Here is a 12703-nt window from a genome sequence, read left to right on the forward strand (position 1 = left end):
GAAATGAAACTGACTTATAAACACACAGTTTTATAGTCGTAAAAGGTACCTACGTAAAATTTCAAAATGTTAATATTGTGTTATTTATAGCCACATTTATAGCTTTGAAATTTACGACTGACATTTAAAGAATCAATACCTAACTATTATTTGTATTTATTTAAGTAAAATTACAAATATTACTATTACAGATTACTGTGGTATGTTAGGTAAGTGATATAAAAAACTAGCTGCCCTAGTAGACGTTGTTCTGCCCTGTTGACCTTTTTCGTGTTTTCTCTCTATAAACCTTCCGTGTGCCTGATTATTATTTATATACCTTGTTAAAAATTATTCGACCTTTACTTTAATTCTCTACATGGAAAGAACTACGGTCTATAATATTTGCTACCGCGGCGTCGCCCGCGTTTTGTGGGATTTCCGGGACAATAAATCTTATTCTCGGGCTTCAGCTACCTACCACATACAAAATTTCATAGTAATCGGTTCAGTAGTATTTGCGCGAAAGAGTTAGAAACATCCATCCATCCAACTTCACAAACTTTCGCATTTATAATATCAGTAGGATTTCATTTTTAAACATCTCAATGGATATTAATAATATTATGTTAATCTAGGTTGATTTCTGATGTATTAATAACTTTGTTTATGAGCTTATTAAGTACGTCACAAAACTATTTATTATTTATTTTATGACAATATTAAATCAAAACTTAATTGCTTCTTCTACCATATTATAATTAATTAGCAATAATGTCAATTAAAGTCTTTTAAATTGTAATTTTATTTTGAAAGTTCTTATAAATTGGTCAAAATGAAACCAATCTTATTTTTATACTCACATTCATAAATAGGGACTTACATAGGTGTTAAAAATATAAAAACAATCGACTGGCTGAGTTATTTTTAGTTATTAAAATATTTTAAAATCTGCTGAATAAACCAATATAGTTTACAGATAAAACCATTATATTATACTAGCGATCCGCCCCGGTTTCGCCCGTGGTACATTTCACAATAATGCATAACGTAGCCTATGTTCTTTTCAGGATCTAAAGATTGCCTGTGCCAAATTTCATCAAAATCGCGGTTGAGCGGGAAAGCGTAACGACAGACAGACAGATAGACAGTCACTTTCGCATTTATAATATTACTATGTACATAGGGATTAACTATGATACTTTGAACAAAAAAATATTATAGGAACTGTGAAAAAGCAGATTTTTTTATTAGGTACATAGGTACAAACAATGGCTGTCTTGCTCGTGTCGTATTCGTCCTTCATTGAGACCTCAAAGTCCGTTAATAATAATCTGAGCAACGTACCTTCATTAACATAATATTGTATGGTTTTAAATTATTTATTACTTTATATGGAATATTATTTTGAAGGAGTTGATTGAAACAAATGCGTAATAAAATTCTTAACCTATAGTAGTAAAGAAAAATTTAGATTGCATAACCACTTTCATTAAATAATATTATATTTTACTGTTCCTAGTTCTATTTTTTTTTAATACTTGATAGGCAGGCGTTTGACTACTATCCCGCCTGATGTAAAGCGGTGATGCGATCTATGTAGGTAGGAGCACGTCTGCCTAGAAAAAGGCTTAAAATTATAGAGTCTGGGATCTGTTAATAGGGTTACTACCTATTAATGGGTAATACCTATTAATAGGGTTGCAACTGTTAACTTTCAGAGTTCTAAATATTGATTTATTATTATTTTACAGTTGAATTTGACATTTATTAAGTAAAGAAGTATTCTATAAAATTATCAATAGCTACGAAATATAATTATATTTTATTATTTCCTCATATAAAAGTTATTTATAAAATATGTATGCCGGCACAACAGAAAGTTAAGTGGGTAAGATTATGACAGTACTTATTATTAATTATATTTTGTACTTTATATTACACAACATTTATACATTTACTATAATTTTTATTAAAAGTCTAGAAATAACAGTGGAATTTTTTGCGTAAAATAAGTACATATTACCTACATACTTAATATCATAAATGAATTCAAAACACGCATAAATATTAATAAATTTAATATTACAGTAAAGTGGAAACTTTGAAAACAAATAAATTTGTACATTTTAAACACTAGGAAATGAATCATTAGTAAACACATGTTTTTATTTCATTCCTATTATTATTATATAAACTTTTGTGTAATATTGAACACAAATTTAAATGTGAATAATATTAGATACAATTCAGAAAAAAAAACTGTTTTAACTATTTTCTACTAAACATTCATGTAATGAATAGATTAAATGTTTTAGACCGGGGTCAATTATTTTATTCTGTAATTTATCTGGATCACGTTAGATTAAGATGAGTCATTGTAAATGCTAATAATTTTGCATATGTAATGTTTCGAATATAAGTTTCTGATAGAATCAACTTTCTAATAAAAATTGTTTACGTTGGTCACTGCAACCATAGCATTATAATTTACCGATGAATTATTCATCACTAGCTTACGCCCGCGACTCCGTCCGCGCGTAAAAATTAAGATTTTTTTTCTACGTATTTTTCCAGAATAAAAAGTATCCTATTTTATGTCCAGGATAATAAGGTACCAAGTATCATCGAAATCGAACCGTTAGTTTTCACGTGATGTCTGCATATATACAGACAGACAGACAGAGAGACAGACAGACAAAAAATTTTTTAATCACATACCTATTTGGGTTTGGTATCGACCCAGAAACACTAACCCCTGCTATTTATTTTTTCCAATATATTTTCAATGTAATAGATTAGGTACTAAATTCTGTCTTTTTGAAAAGTGGTCGTTGTTGAATCCAATCACGCAACATTTCAACAACATTATCTATTTCTCCAGGCTGCACCAAATTTATTATATTTTGCTTTGCTACTTCTATAGAATCAGGACGGAGTTTTAACACAGAATTTATTGGTATAATATCCATCTTATGCTATTTTATACTAGTACTAGCGGTCCGCCCCGGCTTCGCCCGTGGTACATGTTTACGTTTTCTCTACATAAGAACCATCCTCGTACTTCAAGGAATATAATAAAAAAAGAATTATCGAAATCGGTTCAGCCGTTCTCGAGTTATGGAATTACAACGAAAAGTGGCATTGATTTTTATATATTAGATAATTATATAAAATATATTAGGTATATTGTATGCGTATTAAACGTAACAGTATTGAAATAAAAGTCGAACAAACAAATTATTTCTCATTTATAAAGTAACTAGCTTACCGCCCGCGGCTTCGCCCGCTTTGTCTAAAACCTTATAAATTATATACTAAAACCTTCCTCTTGAATCACTCTATATATTAAAAAATACCGCATCAAAATCCGTTGCGTAGTTTTAAAGATTTAAGCATACAAAGGGACATAGGGAAATAGGGACAGAGAAAGCGACTTTGTTTTAATACTATGTAATATGTTGTGATTTCGACTGTACCTTGGAATCTTTAATGGTATACATAAAGTACTTTCGCGTGGGAAAAAATGATTTATAATGATATTTGATATATAAACAAAACAATAAAAACAAATGTGGGAACGCATATTTAATAAACTTATTACGTATAGGTATAAATTATGCTTGTGATTTATTGTTATGTATGGATAATTAAGTGATGACGTAGGTAAGAGCCTAAAATTTTTAAAATATAAAGTAATGTTGATTCATTTCTTTTAGGGCTTTTAGAGAAGCTCAAGACTTGTTGGACAAAAAATTAAAGATCTTTAATTTATCTAAATCGAAATATGGTGATAATATTATATTATCGTTTCCAATATTTCATGTCATTTTTATTATCCCACCAAAAACATAAATGTAAAATTTGGAGCCGAGTTCAATCGTTGACTTAATTTGCCAAAAAAAGAAATGAGATCTAAATGTCTAATACATCTTTGTAAATAAATTTCTGGACTGTCTGCAGAACTTGGCACACATTTAGATCTCATTTCTTTTTTTGGCAAATTAAGTCAACGATTGAACTCGGCTCCAAATTTTACATTTATGTTTTTGGTGGGATATCATTACTTTTTGTACAGAAAATTACTCTGCAAATTTGATTTACTTTATGAATATAATACTTTTTATATACGATTTTTTTATTTTTTCTTGCGGTTTCTCGGGTTTCTCTGTATGGTTTGTTTAGTATTATTTTATATATTTTCTTATATTTTATGAATATCAGCGCACATTGCCCCGTCATTATCTGCAATTTTTTAAACTCGTTTTCTGTTTAAAAGATTACTTACATGATTTCTAAACATCCAGCGTGAATTTGTACACACACTATTACCAAGATGCAAAGATCGTTGTAGAAGAATCGTCGCCTTACTCCATGACGTTACGGTATTGCCATGGCGCGATCTTAAAATTTTACTCTAAACGCGCCTAAAGATGTTTCACTCATATTAATATTACGCAAATTAAATCATTTCGACCTTCGACGAAGCCTTCTTCCATTACACCATTTATGGTAATTATTTTTGCATGCTTGTATTGGCTGAACATGTTTGTGCTTTATTAATATAATTGTATCACCATTCACCATTGAATACCATGTTTAAAGTAAAATAAAGATTTTATTTATTTATTTATTTATTTACTTACTTACACTGAAATTAAAACTAAACTAAACAGTAAACACTCATAAATAAAGAATAAATAAATGTGAATATGTAAAATTATATATTATTTTTAACTGTATGAGCAATATTTTTATTACAATTTTATTTTATTTTACGTTTAATAACAGTTTTGAATAAAGAAATCATGCAATCGAAGTAATCCGCCCTAGCGATACTAGCGCGAGTGAGTGTGATATCAGAGGCGCTTCGAATCTACAGATGTTTCGTCCTAAAATATGGAAACTTCAATAATCTATATCTCAGTCATTTATTGATGGATTTCAAAATTTTTTTCGGCCACTGATTAGTTTTGATCTATTTTTTAAGACTAGTAAGGTGAATATACTATTTTCTATTTTTTTAAACTTTTCCATTTTTCCATACAAACAAAATTAATGTCATTGAAAAAAAAATTAAATACAGATAAATTCAGTATTTTCTGATTTTTTCCTTTGTACACTCACTATTACCTAGCTGATTACAAAATTTGAACTTTCTAGGTCATCTGGAAGTGGGTTAGGTTTTGTATATGTCTATAAGTCAGTCAGTCTTAAAAATTGCGATTTTTGGATATTAATATCTACGCAACTGTTTAATCTGTATTTATGAAATTTAACGTTCTTGTTTATCTTGAGGTCCTCTTGATATGTACCAAATTTGGTTTATTTAACTTAAATAGTTTTCGAGTTATAAGGGGGTGAAAAGTGGCTCGAAATGGTTCGTGTAAATATACACACGGCAGCTGCTCGCCAGTTCTCTTCGCTTGAACTCGGCTTGACACGCTGCCGCGTGTCTAGATACGTAAGTACTCTTAATTCACTTTATTAGGTAGGTACTTATGCAAGTCGCGGAAGAATTCTAATCAATACCCGCGGCCCCATCATTAAAGCGGCCCGACGGAACACAGTGGGGTTTTAGTCGGTAAGAATCCGACATAACACACGGCTCCTTCCCCGGGGGCCGTGGGTATCTTTGGAAGATTTCCCCACTATAAAAAAGGCACTTATGCAAAAAAAAAAAAAAAATTTTATTACCTAAGTATATTTTTTTAGAAATGCATATACCTACGTTGGTAAATTATTTATAATAATATAATATAGGTATTGTTTGATTGCAAAGTTTTCAAGCAGATTGGTTCAGATAGTTAACACATAGATAATTAATACAATATTAGTAAACTAGGAAGTTTTTTCATCAAATAAAATTTCATAATATAGTAAGTAAAGTAATCCTTATTGTACTTAAATAAAACACATAGTAATCAAATATAGTATTTATTTACAAATCATTATTATAATCTTAAAAAAACACCTACTTAAATAATTGGTAACATTAAAATAGGTCTTCTTCTTCTATCAAAAAATAATTTAACAATATCAGAGAAAATTCAACTAATTATACATCGAGAATATTATGTTCAACTCGTATTTGGCATAAGACATCGACAACCAGTTGTTGAAGTACTTTTAAGAATATAATTATTATTAATTATGGCATAAAAGTGAGAAATGATTAAGAGCGGTCTTCGTCCTGGAAAAATGAAGGGTTCGTAAGTAATATATATGTACCATGGTAAGTAATTCATATTTCACTAAAACCGCTATAATTAAAAATATAATTTTAATTTTTAATATATTAATTTAATCGACGGTTAAAAGTTTAAATGTTCCAGGCATTCCAGCATATTCCTCATTGAATTTGTAAGATGGTCTGCAAGTCTCATCCGTCCCAGTTGAATTTATATCCCGTAAATATCGCTGGAAATCTTCATTGGTTAACTCTTCTAGCCAATCATCTGTGTATAAAAAAACATTACATTTTTTATGTACCATTTAAGATGTATTCGATGTAACATTTGTATAGATTCAGAAGCAATTCTAGTGTAATATTTTATGTGTGTGAAAAATAAGAAAAACTTGTGTGAAAAATAAGAAAGTATTCATCAATAGATCATATTATTTATTAAGAAAGATACGTTTATAAATTGAAAATCACCTTCCTTTTCCTGGTACGTATAGGAACACATGAAAACTGAGAATAGTTTTTGAATGAAACTGGCAGCAAAATATTATTAACAGACGTACTCCAAATTATACTTACTTACCACAGTTAACAAGAAAATTATAATTAATGATAGGTATAAATATTAAACGATCTCGAACAAAATAAAACTCTATAAAAAATATAACTATATTTAACTCAGAATACCTACCATGTAGTTCTTGCTCCGACCTCTCATTACCACCAAAGTCAACAGGCAGAACATCCTTATCAATAATATCACGTACTTCGTCCCAGGACTTCATGATTTTGATACGATCTATAAGTTTCGGCTTTATAACTTGTTTTAGGAGATTCATCAAAGTATCTACCAGTTTGGACGTCGTTATGAAATACATGCCCTTAAATCTTAACCCGTGTCCTTCCTAGAATAATATTGGTCAGTATAGAAAGTAGGTGATTGATTAGAAGTTGTGATGGCTTAGTACTGATGAATCTGTTTAGAGGTTAAAAGAATATGTATGTTTTGTGGTTTTTGTTTAGTATCTCATTTTCGATGTAAACCTTACTAATAATTTATGAAGTAGGTGTATACTTAAGGGGCTTAAACATTATAGGCGATAACTGATATATGAACGAAATGAATGGAACATTTTTAAATTTATTCATATACTAGCTGTGCCCGCGATTTCGTCCGCGTGGAATAGTGACTGCATAGTAGTTACTACTTATCTTAATTATTGAGTAAACACAGACTACCATAAATAATTAAAAGAACTGTAAGTAAAATTTATTACTAAACTGAGCTAAACAATACAAAAAAAATGCCTTATTAATTTTCTACGTAAAATTTCTTTTAAATTATGTCATATTATTTTTAGGCACCAGGGGGGAGGGGAGCAAATTTATTTTCCTTACTTCCTTGTATGGATGTTTTTAACTATGTATCGTGCAGCAACTGATCAGCTTAATCGATACTCAGTTTTTATCAAATCCAGCACAAAATCCAAATCAGATCTTTCCTGAATCCTGTTTCACGCCTGTAGTAACTAAACCGTTTAGACCGTGCAATAAAAATTAAATTAAAAAAAAAACAGCGCTACGAAGAAAAGTGCATAGAAAAAGGAATAAATAATTTCACAAACTTCCCGAAGATTTTTAAAAATAAAAACCCATGTTAAATATTTATAAAAAAAAACAAAGTCGTCGCGTCGGGCTGCCATGCGAACATCATCATAATATACCTCATTATCAAAATGTATAGTACTTAATTTTAAAGATCGTCGGGAAGTTTGTAAAATAATTATTTATTCCTTTCGGTTTCTTATTTTCATGTAATATTTTCAAGTGAGCGAGACCTACCTCTACCTCCATATTACATTCCTACATCATATTGATATCTATAAGTTTGTTGCTCCTTGACATCTTTTAAGTTGAGCCGTAACCGTGCACAAATTGTAATGGACCACAGTGGCAAAAGAAGTGGTATACTTAGGAAAAAATATTGCCAAGGGCCAGGCCTATGTAGCTTTGAGTAGAGTTCAAAATTTCCAGGGTGTGGCTATCCTCTCGCTCCCGTATCCTCTCTTCTTTCACAGACTTTCAACACTTCCCTTTCCATCCCTAGTAAATGGCAGAACCGATTTTGATGTAAACCATATGTAATTGTACCTATATGTACACGTCATATCCTGTAGTTTGATGCTCCATTTGGTTTATTTATCCCCACTGTCACCCCTAAAAAGCCCTAAATGTAATAAACGGATGAACCGATTTCGATAAAATATGACTAATTGTAATTCACACGTTGCCCTTTCATATTTTGATATGCCGCTTGAGTATATTATTTGACCACATTCGATTATTGTTCATTCCCACTTTTACCGATGTAATCTAATAAATGGATAAACCGAATTGGATAAAAATATAACTAAGTGTACTTCACCCGTTATGCACTTTTATTTGATATGTCACTTGGGTATATTTGACAACATTCGTTTTTTTCATTCCCACTTTTACCCCTATATACCTAGGTATAATAAATGGATGAATCGATTTTGATACACTTTATCTAAGAACCAGCATCGGAAAATATGCTGCCTAACTAAAAAAACCGCATCTAATTTGGATTACCTGTTAGCGAGCTACGGTGGCACAAACAGACACACACACACAGACACACATAGCGGTCAAACACTTATCACCCATCTTTTTGCGTCGGGGGTTAAAAATATAATACGACATAATTTAAAGGACATTTTATGTATAAAATTTACCTAGAAGTAAGCACTCAGCATAATTCTAATTTGACCAACCCCCCCCCCCCACCCTTGGGCACTTTCGATATGATCACTTGGACATTTACAGGAATAATAATTGTAACAGATAACTTACGTTTTATCGTACAGTGTATAGAATGCCTTAGCAAATGTTCGCCGTGAATACTTAAATGGTCATAACTTTTTTATTTACGAACCGATTGACATGAAATAAACACTAAATTTTAAATGAAGATTACCACAATATATTAGTGAAAACCGCATCTTAATCGGATAAGCCGTTTCTGAGATTAGCGTGCACGAACATACAGACAAACAGACAAACCGACAAACAGACAAACAGACAAACAGACAAAAATTTTTTTAACTACAGTTTTGGGTTTGGGATCGATTTAATAATAGCACCTGCTAATTTTTTTTTACATATTTTGATTGTACAGACACGACTTTTCTAGAATTTTATTATATGTATTGATGATGATGATGAAGTTAATGAAAAAATAAAGACAACGCTGATACAATAAACTAAAATAAACTATACTATATTATAAATATAATATGTATATAACTAAAATAAACTCGAAATAAAGAGGAAGCTATAGTAGGTATATAGGTTATTATAAAGAATTGTAAAATTGTAATAACATAATAATATGAATTCCTTTAACACATTGAGTATATAAGAGGCTTTTTTAATCATTCATAGTACTATTATGAATGAAATTTAAAAGGCTAGTTACTCACAAAATACACTGTGAAAGCTTGTCTCAAATCCATAAGATTGAGTTTAGTTAATACATTCGTCATGCAGACATCAGTCAAATCAAAAATACAAATATACTCGCGAACGAAATCGCATTGTCGCATGTAATCACCGAGCTGAAAAAAAAATTTAAATATTAAACTTGGAGTTAGTACTGTATATGAAGAGTAGCTGGAGGTAGGAGGTAGTAGGAGAAACTTAGAGTTAGTAGTGCATGTGAAGATAGGATTTTAAAATATAGTAATGTATTTATATTCGATGAAGTTGTATTTTTTGTAAGCTTATTGCTATAGTATTTATTTTTATATATCTTGCTTGAAGTAACTTCATTACTTTTTTGAAATTATAATTTAACTAACACTACATAATATTATACGAAGTCACTGTCGCTGTTTGTCCCTATGCTTAAATTTAAAACTGATTTTACAGCGGTTTCTTTTTAGGATACTATAATTTGATAAGTTTTTTGCAAAGCGGAAATCTAGTATAATATAGTACTCACAACAACACTATATTTGAGTGCGTCAGAAATATGAGAAGATTCCATAGCCCCGTAAACTTTGACCGTTATCAATCTGCAGTGATCTTTTGTTAATTGCGGTAAAATAAGTGGTTTCCTGAAAAAAGGACAATTTAATTAGAGAAAGAAAAAGGAATCCAGTTCAATAGATTGTCAAAAGGACATTTTTCCATTATTCCAAATTGAAGCATTGTCTTTTGATGAAAAAAGAGCGTGTGTGCCGAGCACACGTGTCAGAGGTGAAACTTCTTTGGCAAGATTCAAAGATACGAAAATCCTCGCCTTACTCCATGACGTGTAATTGACTCTCAACGCGCCTAAAGAAGTTTCACTTCAAAAATCTTCTGAAGTGAAGTAATTTGTTGGTTGATTTTAGTGCCAGTGGGAAATAAATTTGGTATGCATTTTACATCCGCTTGAGTTCGATTTTCTTTGAGAGCAAGGAGTGCTTTGTACCAGACCGACCGTTTTATTCAGGAGCATTTCTCGGAAATAGAATATTATAGGATGTTGTATGATAGTCATAACATCACAAACTAAATACATCACAAATATGGTTATTTGGAAATGTTTTGTAGCTACCTAATTATAATACCAAATGAATAAGTAGTGTCGTCAGATTATAAAAAATATTAGGTCTCTAAATTGTAAATGTAAATTACTTCACATTAAATAATGATGTACCTACATGGTATTATTATTTTGCAGTTCTTCAATACAATTAAAAAAGCTTTAATGATTCCATTTCGTGAAGTGATTCGTGGCGTAAACAAACTTACAAATATAAAAATTGTTCAATCCGAACGCACGTAGCCTAAGGCAGACAGTTAGTCTATTAAAAATAAATTAAATACACATATACACTTCAAAAATATGTACAAATCATTTAGTCCATACAGACGAAGTCGCAGGCAGAAAGCTAGCTTGCAAAATATAAATTAAATACACATACATAAGTTGAAACACGTGAGCAAAGTCTTCCTTCACGTTATTACAACGGAAACTCTCTGGAAGCAAGGAGCGTAGGGTGCACAACTTGTCAAGTTTCTGTTTAGCGTTCTCGACTGATCCTTTTGCGACGATTATTGAGGAACGCAGGAAGTTGTCAGCTGTAATCAGAATTTTATGAATCTAAATATGTCCTACTAACTAATAAATATGTACTTCGAAACAAAGGGGGTGAATACAACGTGTGTATTACAGTAAGTAAAACCATACAAAGTATAAGACTTTTAGATTAGTGAATTATGAACATTTACCACACCAGATTATGAAAACTTTAAATGCGAACTAAGTTGCGAGAATTTTCCAGTACAAAATAGAAACAATAAACACAACTCACAAAAGTCTTTTCTCTTAAAATGGGGTTGCTTTTCGATCCAATCCCGTAACATCCTGATAGCATCTTCCATTTCACCTGGCTTGCTTAAATTAATACTTTTATAAACATAATCGACAGTATCTGGTCGTAAGTGTATAATATTTTTCTTTGGTTTATACTCCATTTTGATTTTGATTGCCTTCTCTTATCGATGTTGGATATACTACTGAATAAGAATTTACTAAAAGTACATGTAAGCGGTCGCTTAAATGCAAAATGTTCCGCATTCGTTTTTTATTTTATTACAATTGTATGAAATGTGAGAAATGAATGGCTAAGAGCGTTCTTCGTTCTGCAAAAATGAAGGTTTCGTAAATAATTTATGATCGAAATATTTATTAGTATCTATTAAAAAGAGTTTTTTGACTCTTATTTACTATGATAATAAAAACCTTGATGTTTCTTGACATGATTATTTAAATAACAAATATCTTCAGTTCCAATTTATTATAAGTATTCGTTACAACTAAGATCAAACGAAGGATAAGGATTTCATATTTTATTGAGGAACTCTTACTAATTTAAAAATATACTTATATATAATTTCGTTTAAAAATTCAAGGTTTAAGTTTTTTATAAAGTACCTAATATTTTAGTGACATAAACAATTCATCAGAGATCAATGGCCTTTTTTTAAAGAATTTTTCCATACTCAATATAAATTTTCAATTCGCGTCAGTAAGAATTTTATACGCGCTTTTTTATATATTTTTATGTATAATTATTCTATCGATTAATTCGATTTTTGTTTCATTATCTTGTTTACGACTATTGAATTCGATGCGATGAGATTCCTTAAAACCATTGTTTTCAGTCTATCTACTGATAAAAAATAGAAAAATAAGATTTTCTGTGTTTATAGTTACAGTCCTAAAGTTCAACGACTTGCAATTTAAAAAGTCATAATATATTGGTTATTCAATTGACACAAGGTCCTATCAATCTTCACTGTCAGGCTACAAAATCTAGGTGAAGGCAAGTTCTGTTTATAGTGCGTTTAAATTTATAACTGCATACAAGATATAATTAACTTCTTTTCTACGTAAACCTTGAGAACTATAACTAACCTTTCGAATATTATAAATACATTAGAATCTTCAATTAAAAGCACGATTCA

The 12703-nt window shown here is 30.4% G+C and overlaps 1 protein-coding gene across 1 annotated transcript; it reads right to left on the minus strand.

The window, feature by feature from the left end:
* Nucleotides 1-6050: 6050 nt before the first annotated feature.
* Nucleotides 6051-11746, minus strand: LOC123700422. The gene is made up of 6 exons (XM_045647632.1): nt 11548-11746; nt 11158-11314; nt 10188-10302; nt 9667-9801; nt 6855-7068; nt 6051-6437 (listed from the first exon to the last, which is right to left on the minus strand). The coding sequence occupies exons 1-6, from the start codon at nt 11708-11710 to the stop codon at nt 6283-6285; spliced, it is 939 nt and encodes a 312-aa protein (XP_045503588.1). The 5' UTR covers nt 11711-11746; the 3' UTR covers nt 6051-6282.
* Between the last annotated feature and the right edge of the window lie 957 nt (nt 11747-12703).

Source organism: Colias croceus, chromosome 19 (genome assembly GCF_905220415.1).
Source record: "Colias croceus chromosome 19, ilColCroc2.1".
NCBI classification, from domain to species: Eukaryota; Metazoa; Arthropoda; class Insecta; order Lepidoptera; family Pieridae; genus Colias; species Colias croceus.

Coding starts and splice junctions, on each gene's coding strand:
- LOC123700422 (XM_045647632.1), bottom strand. CDS start 11,710: ATGGAGTATAAACCAAAGAAAAATATTATACACTTACGACCAGATACT. Junction 7,069..9,666: donor AAGCTTTCACAGTGTATTTT/GTGAGTAACTAG, acceptor ATATTATTCTAG/GAAGGACACGGGTTAAGATT. Junction 6,438..6,854: donor GTCGGAGCAAGAACTACATG/GTAGGTATTCTG, acceptor TTTTATACACAG/ATGATTGGCTAGAAGAGTTA.